The sequence below is a fragment of the Protopterus annectens genome, chromosome 2.part1, assembly GCF_019279795.1.
Source record: "Protopterus annectens isolate FY-2018-M chromosome 2.part1, PAN1.0, whole genome shotgun sequence".
Lineage (NCBI taxonomy): Eukaryota > Metazoa > Chordata > Ceratodontiformes > Protopteridae > Protopterus > Protopterus annectens.
The window spans coordinates 1,021,927,066-1,021,942,481 of NC_056729.1; the positions used below are offsets into that span (position 1 = coordinate 1,021,927,066).

The 15,416-nt window shown below is 42.7% G+C and overlaps 1 protein-coding gene across 2 annotated transcripts in view; it reads right to left on the reverse strand.

Annotated features, from left to right (window-relative positions):
* The window catches only part of LYAR (Ly1 antibody reactive), a 458,582-nt gene that overhangs the window by 326,018 nt on the left and 117,148 nt on the right, over window positions 1-15,416 (reverse strand). For both annotated transcript variants that reach the window (XM_044062603.1, XM_044062604.1), the window contains exon 5: window positions 7,099-7,182. In XM_044062603.1, the coding sequence (XP_043918538.1) occupies window positions 7,099-7,182 (84 nt within the window). The remainder of the gene's footprint in view (window positions 1-7,098; window positions 7,183-15,416) is intronic.

The following is a 15,416-nucleotide window of genomic DNA, read 5'->3' on the forward strand; positions in this document are numbered from 1 at the left end:
TGGGATGTGGACAGAGGAGCTTTCCTGAGCAAGCTCCTTCTTGGTGGCTGCTGCAACAACCAAAGCATCTACGGAATTCCTTTGGTACAAAACTGTTTGTCAGCTGGGGCGTTCAAAATTTTATTTCCACGTTTGGGAATAGGTTCTATTGTATCCAGTTCCTTCCAAGCCCTCGATGACACCAGCTGGATCAAAAGGTCAACCATGAGGTGGGAGGGGGCACCCAGGTGGTAGACAAGCCGGCCCCAAAAACCTCCCACAAAACCAATTCCTCCAGGGAAGGGGTTTGGGAGGACCATCCACCCTTCTGGTGAAGGAAAGATGTCTCAGGAGGAGACCTCTTCGGGTGGAGATATGGGAGACCCTTCACCTTCCTTGAAAATTGGAATCTGTGGTAATGGATTCCATAGGGGAATTCATGTGCCTCCTTTTACACGGTCTCTTTCGAGGGACCTCCCCTCCTCAGGGGGACACTCCAGGGAGGTATCGGAAGAAGCTTGGGGATCCACTGAGGGAATGGTGTACAGGTTTTCCAGGATCGGCTGTCCATGAGGTAGCTCAGAGGTATCAGGCACAGTTCCAGAGTGGGGTGGGGGCGTTCCTTTGCAGTAAGTACCAAGGGTCTCCTAGGAATGGATAGGACCCTCTCCACAACCTTGAACTCAGGACTCCGAACTACCTGGAGCTGTCTCACCGGAGCCGAAGCCACTGGGTCAGGCACCTCCCGGACAGAATGGGCCTCCTGCTCCAAGGGGGGAGTCGGAGCCAAGCTGTCAAAGGCCGAGGCCCCGAGGGGAAGAGACGGCTTCAAGTCCTTCAGAGTCAAAGTCACCGCCCCATAACCAGCCTTGATGTTATGGCTCCGAGACACGCTCAGAACCAAAGCAGCTGGAGCCGAAGAAGAAATTTTTTTCTGCTCCGACACCCCGGTACCAGGACCCAATGGAACTGACAACTTCAAAACCAAGCAACAAATCAGTGAAGGAGTTACAGGCTGGAACAGGAAGGGCCTCACGACTCTGAAAGTGGACAGGGCGGACACAACCCCATCTGGATCTGTCTCGAGGAACTGCTTCATGAGCTTACCAATATTCCTAGAGGACAGGCTTCGGGAAGACCAAGATGAAGCTGAAGAGGGGGGGTCAGGGAGAACACCATGGGGAACTGAACTGAGACCTCCAGGAAGGCACCAGCAGAGAAGACTCTGGCGCCAATACAGCCGGAGCGGATGCAGAGGGACCACCACTCAGAAGGAATGGGGCAGAGAGGAGGTTGAGGTTCATAGGTAGGTACTAGGCTATAGGCCCTGGGGCCTATACAAGCCCAACCAAAAAGGTACCCTGGCTTTTGCCACCCAAGAAAATTATTTTCCTGTGCCACTGTCTAGCAGAGCCACAGAGATGATCCCCGGGGTGAATTTCCTATTTCCCATCCAATCATCAAAATTCTTCTTGAAGAGTGCTAATGAGGAGCTTTGTTTGATATAGACAGGTAGTTTATTCCAGAGTATGGGAAGTCTCTGGGACAGGAATCTATCCCTCCGGCATGTTCTGTTTATTGTGGTGACAAGGTTTAGGTCCCTATAGCATGCAGCTCGGAGGGATTGGGATTTCTTTAAGTGGAGCATGTCCAACAGCTCTGGGTTTGACATAGCTTTGTATGTTAGGCAGAGATCACCTCTGAGTAGGTGATATGTGACGGAGTAAAGCTGGAGTTTTTTGAGACGGTCAGTGTAGGGCATCTGTTTGAGGCCGGTAATCCTCTTTGTGAGGTATTTCTGCGGCCTTTCCAGTTGTTGGAGAGGTCTTGTGAGGTACATACCAAAAGGGGCTTTGTACTCTATAATGGGGTCTAATTAGTGATGAGTAGAGGGGAACAATGACCTCTCTTTTCTGGATGAGAAACCTTTTGTGATGAGGTGTGCCATGTAGAATGATTGCCTGACTACTGTGGCGATGTGATTATCAAAGGAGAGACTACTGTCCACCTGTGTCCCAAGGTCTCTTATCACACTTTCAGTGTTACGTATACTACCGCCTATGTTGTAGTTCATGGGAACAGAGTTTTTACCAAAGGGGATGACAATACACTTTTTGGCATTGAGCTTGAGGCCATGGCTTTGACACCAGGCATCTATCTCAGTGAGGCCCTTTTGTAGGATGTCCACATCGTTAGGAGTTTCGATTATGGCTCCTAGTTTGCAGTCATCTGGGAACTTCGTTAGCCAAAGACCTTCTGTGTTAGCCTGTACTTCAGAGAAGTAGATACCAAACAGGAGAGGACCCAGGACTGAACCCTGTGGTACTCCACCTGTCACTGGTCTGAAGTCGGATTTGGAGTCTGCTACTTTCACAGTGTGGGTTCTGTCAGTGAGCCAGTTGGCAGCCCATCTTGTGACATAGGGATTTATACCTAGTTCAGTGAGTTTATCTAGAATTCCAGAGTGGGGAATGGTGTCAAAAGCCTTGGCAAGATCTAGATAGGCTGTGTGAACCACCTTACCCTTGTCTATGGCTTTGGTGACTGCTTCAAAGAAGTCTATCAGGTTTAGGAGACATGATCTACCTTTTACAAACCCAAACTTGCTGGGATCCAGAGTTTGGAGATTACCAATGTCTTTGTTTACAAGTTCCATGATGATACGTTCCATGGCCTTGCAGACCAGGCTCGTCAGGCTAATAGGGCGGTAGTTCCTGGGGTCCGTGGTGGCTCCCCCCCTGTGGAGTGGGATAACCATTGCTGTGTGCCATTCAGCAGGCACAAAGCCTGAGGTGAGGCTATGATTGAACATGGCACTTAGGTGGGGTGCCAGTTCGTGTAGAACGCAGCCTGGGATGTTGTCTGGTCCCATGGATGCTGTGTTCTTGGCTTTGAAGAGTGTGGTTTTTACCTGTGCAGCCGTGATTACAGGAACTTTGCATTCTTCCGGTATAGAGATGGGCTCTTTAGGGGCTGAGAGGGGAGTAAAGTTAGCACTGAACCGATCTGCCAGGTTGTTGGCAATATCAGTTGGGTCTGTATATTTAGTGCCATTGTGCTGTAACTCAGAGCAGATCTGAGTGTTGCCATTCAGAGTCTTGACATAGCTATAGAATGCTTTGTGGTTGCCTTTAGAATCAATGGTGATTTTGTTTTCGTAACTAGCTTTGGAGGATTTTATGAGGGATCGCAGCTTCTTACTGAGGCTGACCAGGGAGCTCCTCCACTCGTGGGATTTTACTCGCTTTTGCAAGAGTTTCTTCCTTCTGTTGTACAGTTTGTTTATGGCAGGGGACCACCAGATTGGCTTACTTTTTTTGGAGGATAGCATCTTGGTTGTGTTTGGGATAGCACGATCCATGCACTCATGTAAGTGCTTATAAAGTGCAATTGTGTAGGATTCAGTAGTCATAACTGTACTGTCCCATCTGCATGGGTGTCCTGAAGTTCACCACTTCTGTCTTAAGAAGCATGACGTTGGCTTTGAAGAAATTTTTTATTATGGTTTCCTTAATGGGGGGTGGAGGCAGGATGTGGATATCTAGGGTAATTAGCATATGGTCGGATCGGACCAATGAGGCATTGACTTCGGGTGCGGAACACCAGTCACTCATATTGGTAATGACTAAATCTAGGATATTGCTGCCCTTGGTGGGGGTGTGGATAAGTTGATCCAGGGCATTGGAGTTTATGAATTTGAGAAAGCGTTGAGCGAAGGAGTTGGTACATGAGTAGTTTTTCCAGTTAATGGTGAGGTAGTTGAAATCGCCCATTATTAGGGTGTTTGGTTGAACCCTAATATTTTCCAGTACATCAAGAAAAGAGGAGTGGGAATCCTGGGGCATGGTGGGTGATCTGTAGCAAGCTACAATTTGGATTGCAGTTTTGCCCAGAGTTAGTTGCACTTGGATAACCTCGGCTGCATTATGCTGAGCAACTAGCCTAGATGTGTGGATATCCTTAATGAATATGGATACACCTCCGCCTTTGGTGTTCCGGTCCAGGTTACATGGCCGAAAAGTGTGGTATGAGTTATAGCCTGGTAGTGCAGGGGTTTTCTCTGGAGCCTTGAACCAGGTCTCAGTCACTGCACAGATATTGATGTTCTCCATTTTAAGGAGTGCCTCGTGTGAGTGCATTTTGAGATTTAGACTTCTGGCATCGAGTAGCATCACCCTCAGTTTTTGCTTGCCTGTTCCTGTTACGGTGGTGAATTTGTCATTTGAACCTTGTCTAAAAAGGCACCATAGGGGCGGCAAGAACCTTAGCCAGTATCCGGAATCCCAGGGGTGACAGGTGCAGGCCATCTCTGGCAAAGCATCATGGTCTGTCGACCATGTCATCCCAGGCAGACAGATACTGGATCCCTTTAGAATGGCACCAGAAGTTTAGCCAACTGCTGAAGTCAATCATTTTGTCCTTGTACTGCGGCATCATTCTGGGTGATGGCAGAATGCTACTCAGGGCTAGGGTCATACCTGCCTGGGCTACAAGATCGTAGAGCTCTTCCATGTCTCTTTTCATGTAGTCCAGGGAGGTACGTTTCAGGTCGTTCACAACAACATGGACAATGACAGAGTCATATCTGTACTTGTTGTGGAGTGACCTGAGTGCGTGGGTTATATGCGGATCCTGGCACCCGACAGGCAGCTGACAGTAACCCTCTCCTTGTTTAGCCCGGTGAGTGAGACATCAGTGTGCCTGACTATAGAGTCACCTATGACTAGTGTGTTGGGTACGTTGTTTTGCCTTATTGGCTGTGGTTGGGTGGCACACTGAGTCTGCGGGCTATGTGTCATTTGGGTTATGTTGGGGGGTGAAGGTTACTTGCATTTCTGCTTTGGAGGTCTCTGTTGCTTAAGCAGATTATTATCGAGAGCCTCCGTGAATGTTTTTGTATTTCTATGTGTGGATTTTGGTGGTGTAGATTTAGTGAGACTATGTGATGAGTGTGGTGTGGTGCAAGTGTTTACCTTCTCCTCTTGACTGTCAAGTTCAGTCTTAACTGGAGAGAGCTTTACCTCCAGTTTGGCTAGATAAGTGCATCTCTCACAGGTTGTAGTGTTGGGTGGTAGGCGGAGAGGGTTGTCTGTGTACATGAGGCAATTTCTACATTGCCCCAAGATGCCCAGATTCATCAGATAGACAGGAGAGAACACTGGGAGCTGACATTTGGACATGCCTGAATAAAAAAACTATTTTCCTCTAGATAAGTAAGGAAAGGGAGTACAAGAGCTGTTTTACTCTAAGAAAGTGAGGAAAGTAAGTACCAAAACTGTTTTCCTCTAGGTAATGAGGAAGGTTGAGTGCTGTAGTAATTAGTAGGCTATTTAGTGCTTACAAGTTCTGAACAAGTGCTGATCACGAATAAGCAAATTCAAGTGCTAAAAGTAAGAATCTGTATCTGAACTAAACTAGTTACAGGAAAGGGGGGAAACAAGTGCAAATGTGGGCTTTTAAATCAGAAAGTTGAGAGAGATGGAAAAACTGCCCAAACGGCCAATAACTACAATTTCTGAGCCAGAACCACTCCTTATGTGGTAGATAGGTTACCTAGTGCTTACCACTCCCACTGATAAGGTAAGAGAGCTCAGAGCCAAACATGGTTCCAAAGACTTGGATTTCTTCTGCGGAGGTTCCAAGGAGGACTGCACGGAAGCAGGCCTCCTGGACTCCCAGGAATCCTTGTGAGTCTTAGCCAGGGGTTCAGCCCCTGATGTGGAATGAGCCCCTGAGGTGGCATAAAGAAGAAGCAAGTCCTTTGAAATAAGTCTGCTTCTCCTATCCACCAGAGCCCAGGAGTGAAAAGCCCTGCATAGGTCACAAGGGGTGTCCAAGTGGAGAGGCCCCAAACAGTAGATGCACTCCCCGAGGGTATCAGATAAGGGAATCTTCTGCTCATAGGAAGTGCACTTTTTAAAGCCCAGTGGCTTTTGATCAGCCATAAAGGAGAAAGAAAGTTGAGAAAGAAAAAGGAAGAGGAGGACGAAACTTTTTTTTTAAATAAAGCCTAATGGACAAAACCTAACAGCTATATAGAAAAGAAGGCAAAGGAGAAGACAGAATAGGGAGAAAATACAAAAAAAGGGAAACTCACCCAAATAACGCTAATGGAGAAGCTCAAGTGGAACTCACTGCTAACACCAAGTGTGGCAAATGAGATCAGAGGTAATGTGGGGGAGTGGGGCATTACAGGTAGGTAGGAGGAGCTCAAGTTTGAAATCTTCAGTTATAAGAAGGTGGCCAGTCGGTTCCGAGTGTTGGAACTCAGTCCTTCAGTTTAACAGAATGAAGTGGACAACATCAGATTAGACCTTTATGGGTAAATGGAGGAGCACTGGAGTTGGATCCAAAAAGTCTTTTGTATGCAGAGTCTGATCTGAGGGTCAGATCCGAACCCATTTGTGAGGAAGAACGAAAACATCAGATCCTAAGATTTGTGAGGAAGAATGAAAACAGACATCAGATCCAAAGTATTAAATAAAATGCACAGGTGCTCCAAATTTTTGTAGTAAGTTAAATAAATCAAGAAGTAAGGATGCTTTCAAACAACTGCGGCAGAGACAAGTAGAAAATAAGAAATTGCAAGCGAGCAAGGAAGTCACTCTCAATACTCACATGAAATGGAACACAGTATTTGGAAAGGGACTGAATAAATGATCCTGAAAGACAGATGCCACCATACTGGCCAGTTGAGTTACTTATTCCTACAGAAAATCTCCAAACCATAGTTGCTACAATTAAACAATTACACTCCTGGCACAGATCATTGAATGGCAATTAATGAAAACCTCTGTAAGGAAGTCAGACTGCATTGCTTTCTACAACTATGCAATTCCCCATGCTACTTTCATCTTGACTTGTCTGAGTTGCACTGTGAAAGATCACCCTTTGTATAAAGACAGAAGTCTGAAAAATGGTGTAGAATACTTGCTTGTCCATACAGTCTATAAACCACCCAGAGACGGATCATTCACAGCTTTCTACAAAACCACAGCAGATTAGAAGTGTAAATATTTTGTTCCCTATAATATACTTCTATTTTAAAGTACACATCCATTTTTTTTTGGATACTAGCTTAGTTATAGTAATGACTGCAGAAATTCGGTATTAACTTACGCTGTTCACAGCTGCAGAGAATACTTCCCACACCTGATCTTGTAAATCTGCATTAGAAATCTTTAGGCTATTTTTCATCCAATTCTGCAAAAATATATATAAAAAAATCATTAATCGATAAAAAACATCAATTTAACATCAGTTTTTAAAAATAACTATTTTACATTCTGCATCTTAAAAAGTGTACACTTCCCATCATTTTAATGACTGAATTTAGTGTTCAAGTGTTACTTTTAAATGAAGTATATAGAAAGACACGCACCCATGATACTATTTAAATAACTGCAATAAAACACAGCACTACACAGAATTATGAAAATATATTCAGAAGATGTGGCCCACCATTTATACTTTTTTTTTTGCTTCCTACTACTAGCCTTGCCAAACACCAATGTTGTTTTCAAAAATTACTTATTTACACATACATACATACCATACGGAGTCCTCTATCCAAGCACGAGTGTGTTTTGCTACCAAAAAAGTAATTATAGTGAGCTCAACTACATAAACTCCAATATGTAGCTTTCACCTACTTTACACACTGGAAAGAAATTAGAAAGAGGTTTTAGAAAACCAACCATGCAGATACTCCAGTCTGCCACAAGTCTCACTGATGACTCTTGGCTGGAATTCTGTTCAAATATAATGGTCATACAGATAGCATAATTAAAACATATGGCAACATATGAAATCAACTTGAAATGTAGGGACCTGCTAGAGTAAGCCCGAAACAGGCTGAATGGCTGAAAACACAGACCTAAATACACCAAGTCCAATATGACCATTTCTCAGAATATTCCCTTTTATTTGAGGTATGAAAATCTTGGAGTTGGTATACAGAAGTTTGGGGTGTGTGAGGAAGCTTGTTTACTACACCAAGGGGTGTGGGGGGGGGGGGGTTGCACTCCACCCCAAGAAAGTGCTGATGGGAGGTTAAAGTCAAAGTGAAAGAGAAGGTTTTGCAGGGGCCTGCCTTATCTCTTAAGTCCTTTTATCCTAAAGATTTTTCAGAGAGAATTCTTAAACATACCAGACACTCCTCCCACTTCTTTTTCCCTTCCACTGCCACTTCAGCTGATCTCTTTTCCTCGTTTTTATTTAAATAATGAAACAAGCAGAAGTGAAAAACTACTGGATAACCTGCCTAATCATACAGAACGAGGTACTAATGGTATTTCCTCCTGGTTTCTCAAATTAAACAAAAACATTTCTGCTTTGTTTTGTAACTATTCCCTGTACCAAAACAGGTTTCCTGCAATTTGGACATGAGCAATCATCTTTCCTCTCTAAAAAAAAAATGGGTCTAGGTTCAGTCATAGAATGAGAAACCCATCAAACCTGTTTTCATCAAACTTAACAGTGTTCAATAATCGAATAATTCACCCAGGGAATAAAGCTGGTTGGCCAGTATTAGGAAGTTTGCCTTTTTCCCCATTGTAGTGAGATCTCAGAGTTGGTTTATATAAGTAAGGGGGGTGTGGGTGACGTAGAACCCCCACCTGGGTGGGACTGATATACTGCAGTGTGTGTTTCGGTATGAATGTTTATGTACTGTCTTTTCTCTGGGTAAAATATTCGATGACTGAATGTTCGCTGAAGTTAACGTTCGATGAAGACAGGTTCAATGGATTTCTCATTCGATGGACTGAACATAGACCCAAAAATCTGCCACACCTCAGTCCTCATCACATAAAATGTCCTAGCCCTCTCTTTTATGACCTCTGTCAACCACAGGATTTCCTGGATCTGGTCCATTACTTGGACAGCCAACCAGTCAAGCACAAGCTCATTGACTTGAGCTTGTGGGTAGGAACTATGTTTCAAACAGCGTCAGAGATACCACAACTTAACTTTACTAGAAAACCACCAATAGCCGGGGGGGGGGGGTAAGATACAACACCCCTTATGGATACAATCCTCTATACTACTGTATACTAGACCACACTATCATGGGGAAAGGCAAACACTCTACTCTCTAGATAGAGAAACGTTTTACATTATCTGTGATGCTGCATAATAAAAACAGTACTCAAGTTCTTTTCTCTGATGAGTGGCACACTCTGAGAAACTCCACTTGTGATGAGCTGCCCTGCAAAACCTAATGACTATATTAGATTTTCTGCTAAAGTTACATACTGGTTTAAATTTCAAACAGATATTTTACGGTCAAGTTTGGTTCAAGTTATCGCCTGCATAGTTGGTTCTTGGACATTTCCTCACTACCATCTGGCCTTTATTCTTCCAACCTTATAAAGTATTCAGACAACGCTGTCATCTACTTTTCACCCACATCAGGCCTGAACTTCTCAGAGTTGCATCATCTCCCCAACTAGCTCAATAAGAAACTTCTACTGAACTACTGATCTTAACTCTTCCAACCTCATCCTGAGGATTTTGTCATCTACTTCTCATCCACTTCTGAACATAAAGTCTGTTTTTCACTTTAATTTAGATGATCTACTCCACTAGCTCAAGAACAAGGAATTGCTACATAATTGGAACAAAACGAAAGGAAATGCTCTTTTTAAAAGTAGTTCTTTTATTAATGTTTTCTTCCCCTACAATTATACTAAACTAATCTATTTTAACCATGTACACTCATTTAGAGCTCCACAAAATTGAAATCAGCTATACCTTTTTTAGCAGGCATTAAGTTCTATAGGTTTCTCATTGATAAGGCCATAACAGCTATAGGGAAAGGCATCCTACAACACTAATCAGAACAGTACAAGACCACCATATCCAAAAATCTGCATGGACCTATACAGCCTTCTTATCCCTCAAGCATGAGAACCAATGAGATACCCTCTTAGAGCTAACCAGCCAGCAATTCAGGAGCCATTTCTACTAACACTAAAATATAATAATGTATAGCATATTTTATCACACACAAACACACACACACACACACACACACACACACACACACACACAAACACACACACACTTGTTAATTAGGGTAGACCACTGAAATCCATAAGGGCCACTTCAGACCAGCTCAGGTACAAGTCAATGAGGAGTTATACCAACTTATTACACATACTGTGACTAATACAACTGAAAGCAAGCAATACATAAACACACACGCATTTAATTTTAAAACTATATACAAAATGTACCACAAGAAAAGCGAAGGGAGAAGGAGATGGAAATGAAAATAAAAAAGGAGAAGGTAGGGTGAGAGGGTAGATAAGGACAGTAGAAGTTGTTGTGGAAGAAATAGGAATAGGAGTACAGAGAAGGGTTCAAGTGAACTGTTGGGTTACCGCAGATGAACAGAAACACACAACATGCAAGTTAAAAATATGCTTTTTTTGGCTGGGAGCAGAAGTTTGAAAGGACTGAAGTTCTCCTGCTTTGTGTGGTAAACATTCCCACAGTAAAGCAGCAGTAACTGAGAAGACACGCTCAGTGAAATAAAATTTATTACAAGTGGGACGAAGAGTAGTTCCTGTGTTTGTTTGGGTGTTGAGAAGGAGTTGTAGCTTCTAATAATCACACATGCAAAGGCTGTGAAGGAATCTTGGTTAAGAAGCTGTGATCTCTTATACAAAGCAATTCTGCTTACACTAGGTTACACAATAGTTTTCTAATTTAAAAGACAGGGTTATGAATTTACACATTTGATTAGTGTTGAAACAGCAAATAGGTTCACTTTGGAAACGGATGAATTTAACGGTAGGCTATACTTTAACTGTGTCAAAAGAATATCTTTACCAGCAGCAATTCTATCTTGTGGAGAAAGGAATTAAGACATTTTCCTATCACAGGATGGAGTTTGAGATTTGGAATTCATCTTGTTTACATGGTACTGGAAGTTTAGTTCAATACCAAGCCAGATTCCAAGGTAGCAAAAATGACTAGTTAACTCAAACAAATCCATGGCTGTTACAGACAATGTACTATTTTTTTTGGATGGGTCTTAAGTTTTAGTTTACTTCCAAATACCATAAGTTAAAAAACACAAAACAAAACTGAGTAGTAGGTTCACGGTATGCATCTAGTCAAGAGTAGTTAAGTTCATTCTCTAGGTGTAATCCAATAGTAGTGGGGATGCGCAGGACCTATAAACTGCTGGTCATCTATATTATAATTGATGTGTGGAAGATCGGATAGTTGATTGTTTAGAAAGACTGAGAACAGAAGTGAGGAAAGGATGAAGCCCTGAGGTACTCCTTTGCGTACGGAAGAACTGTTAGCAAAATATGTTCCTATTTTGATTTTAAAGATTCCATGACAAAGGAAGTGTTGGAACAGATTCCAATGGTGGTTTAGAGAGCCTGAAAGTAACATATGGTCTACAAGGCCAAAATTCTTTGTTATATTAATAAAAACAGGATTCATTAGGTTACTTTTATCCATTTTGGTAAGTATGCCATCTGTAACATCCTCTATACCCCAACATCTCACACCAATGCAGCCCTCGTTTGGGTGATATCTCCCAATTCCTTCAAACCATCTAAATGGACAGCTGTGTGAGCATATTCACCATTACAGCAGATGTCTGAAGAATCACTACAGCACTAGCATTTCCTATCCGTGGGAATTATGTGCAAGTAGAGATCCAGCCTAACCTACATGATTCAGAGATTTTTTACATCCTCATAGTAGAAGAGAACTCCTCCCAGTCACAGGACATCAGTATGTTCAGTTAAACAGATCAGCCCATGCCACCTTCAATTCTTTTTTGGCTAGTTATCAGTAGCAAGCATGTCCTGGATAGTGCAGATCATACATCTGAGATAAACTGCCTAGGTGTCTCTATATCCTATGCATGGGACTTGTTTCTGTAACTCCATCTACTTATGATGGGAATATCTTGAGGCATCCTGTAAGCCCTAAGTGAAGGCTTTATGGGTAAAGAATAGCACCCAACAGAAAGCCCTTTGCAAGAAAAGGTCAGGGAGGAAAGGCAGTGGGTTTCTCTTTTGCTTCCGATCATCTCATCATGAATCTTAGCGAGTGAAATAAATCTCTGGAGACAGAAAAAGAGTTGGCATTACTACATCTGAACTATTAAGACAAAGGTGACCCTTTCTTGTCTCCCTGCTTCTCCAACCTACATTTAAGGAAGACAATCATGTAGGAAGGATACCCAACCCATATCAGTGAAGACCAGGTTGAGAATATTTGAGCAACTTGTGGGGTTGCATACCATTTGTTCCAGGTCATTAGTGTTAAAGTCCTGGAACCTTCGTGCAAACATGTTGGAACTTGAATAAGTTTCCCAGTCAATGGAGGGTTAGTAAACAAAAAAAAATGTTGCCCATGACTACAGTGTTTGATTGTAATTTGACTGACTCAAGTAGGTCCAAATAAGCAGCGTGGATATCGTGGTTCATTGAAGGGTGCCTATAGCAAATGATGACTCAAATTGGGGGCGGGGGTCTTACCCACAGTTAGTTGAACTTGGAGTAACTCCACAGGGTTTTCCTGTCTAACCAGTCTAGAGGAGTAGTTATCTTTGGTGATGACAGATACTCCTCCTCCTTTGGTTCTCACACATTCATTTTGTAGTCTGAAAATAAGCAAAGCATTGTAGCCTTGCAAAGCCTGGGTACTCTCTGTGGCCCTGAACCAAGTTTCTGTGACTGCACAGACGTCAATTCAATATCCTACAGGGAGAAAGAGTGCTTCCACAGAGCAGTTTCTGATTTAAACTTCTAGCATTTAGCAGCATAGCCTTCAATTTATTTGTGAGCGATAGTTTCACATCGGAAATTTTGTTCTTGGGACCTTGCCTAAAATAAGGCACTATGGGGGAGGCAACTGCCTTAGCCAGTACCCAAAAGCCTAGAGGTGACAGGTGAAGACCATCTCTGCAATGCAGAGTGGTCTATCAACCATGTCAGCCTCAGGCTTACAGGAACTGGATCCTGTCAGAATGACACCAGAAACTAAGACAACTGCTGAACTCATTTTTTTGTTTATATTGTGGTTTCATCCTAGGTGAGGGTAGAATGTTGCTAAAGGCTAGGGACATACCTGCCTGGGACACATTCATAGACCTCAGTCATGTCTCTCTTCATACAATCCACTGAGATATGTCTCAAGTCATTCACACCAACATGAACTATGATGGAGTCATAATGGTACTTGTTGAGAGACTTGGGTGCATGTGTGATCCCATAGGTTCTGGCACTGGACAGCCAGCTGACTGTAACCTTTTCCTTATCCAGCCTGGTGAGTGGGATGTCTGTGACTCACAATGGAGACAACTATGACTAAAAAATTTGGTTTAGATGTGCTTTGCCTTAGAGGCTTATTTGGTGAGACACTGGTGCTCGTGTTTTTAGTAGTATTCAGTTCTGTAGATGCTGTATTAGGCACAGCATGTTTGTGTTTGGAAGGTCTCTGGTGTTTGGGTAGGTTTCTTAGAGAGTATCGCTATACATGATGGTTTACATGTTAAGTGCATGATTTGCATAGGAGGTGTAGTATGTAAGCTAACCACCTGTTCAGTGTTACTGTTGTGTGCGCGAGGGAGCAAGAATTCCAGATTTTTAGTGTAGATGCATCTCTCACAAATTATACTTGGGTGATTTAGGAGTAGAGGGTTGTCATTGTACATGAAGCAGTTGCTACATTGCCTCAGGATACCAGTGTCAATCAGGCTGGTAGGAGACATGGAAGGAGACTGACCATCCATAATGCTAGGTTAAATCCTGTTTTCACAGTGGGGAGAGAAAATGGAGGGGTGTGGTATAACTGGGTGCGCTAAATGGGGTCTGTACTAATATGGTGCTCTACAAAGAGTCTATACTAGCACGGGTTCTCTAAATCGTATGAGACTATTGTAGATTTGGTGGTTTTGTGACGGTTTAAGGGGCAAAAGCACAGCTGAGGTGCTCTCTGAGCAGCTGAATGCAATCTAAGGACTTCTCAGGCAGATCATGAGCAGCTACTAATGGAAAATTTATCTACTGAAGTTTTTGCATCTATAACCACCAATGCTTACTCCCACTGCATGGTAGTGTACAATAATGGTGCATGGAGGTGCGCTAAGGGTAAACAGATGAATACAGCAGAGCAGTGTCTGGCCTACTAACTCTGTGGAGCTGTGTCAAAACAAGTGCTAACCCACACAAATGTGAGGCTTATGCAGCAACAGTGAGCAAACTGAATTAGACAATTTAGCCAATAAAAAATCTCAAAACCGTGCCCTGTGCCAGCAACCTTCATTGAGATAAGTCCTAACTGCACTCTCCTGCCATAAGGGTGCAGGGGGGCCCTCTCCAAACAAAAGATAGCCTGGTTTAGTGCTCAATTTAACAAACAGAAGCAGATTCAGCAGGTCTGAATCTAGTCTATGCTACAGCAGACAAAAAGTGCAACAAATCAGCAAGAACAGTTAAAAAAAAAATCAGCAATATTACGAAAATACAGTTTAAAAAAGTGCAAAATACAAGTATAAAAATTGTACTACCCAGATTTTAGATTTTCACAGAATGTCTAGATTTTTGCCTCATATTTTTGGTCTGTTCCTCAAAGTTTGTGAGTTTGTCAAATCACGGAGGACTGAAGTCACTAAATAATGAAATACATTTGAATTTAGAGCAACATTTAAAATCTGTCCCTATGTTGGGACATTTTCCCCACTATTTTGGGCTTTGACCAAAATTTTTCTGCTAACAAGTTGAGCGGTATGGCTTATACAACTGTACTATGTTCATTACTAGAATCAATGCTGCAGTACCTCTACTTCACCACAGCAGCCTAAAGGCAGCTGGCTACACTTGGGGAGTTGTGATCTCAACATGCTCGGTAACAATGTACTACAAAAACGTAATGCTTGGAGATGGTATGAACAGTGGTCCATGGGACTGTTTCACATTTACTGAGTGAAAAAATTCTCAACATTAGCTGCTGCCATACTGGAAGTGTGCTATGACTTACATTTCTAAAGTCCCTTAATAATATCCATAACAAAAATACAATGACTACTTTAGGCATAAGAGAAAAAAAATTAATTATATGGATTTAACCTTTCCTTATAAAGGCTGTGCATGGTTCTTAATACACTTTTGCCTGCAACTCAGAGTTCTGCTTACTGGATGTAATAGCCATGGGGGGTGTAAGTTAAGATCCAAAGGAGCATGTATATGCTTCAGAGGAATGTGGTGTGGAGTGGGCAAAAAATCCATTCCAAGATTGCCTGAAACAGCTAAAAGATGCATGTTGATGGATGTCCAATATCATTCACTGTCAGACAGCTTGATTAAATACTGAAGGATTGTGGATTCTTTAGCTGTAATAGGTAGGGTACGATTGGAACTGCGGTGGTGGTGCTGCGGTAGCGTTTTCGCCTCACAGGAAGA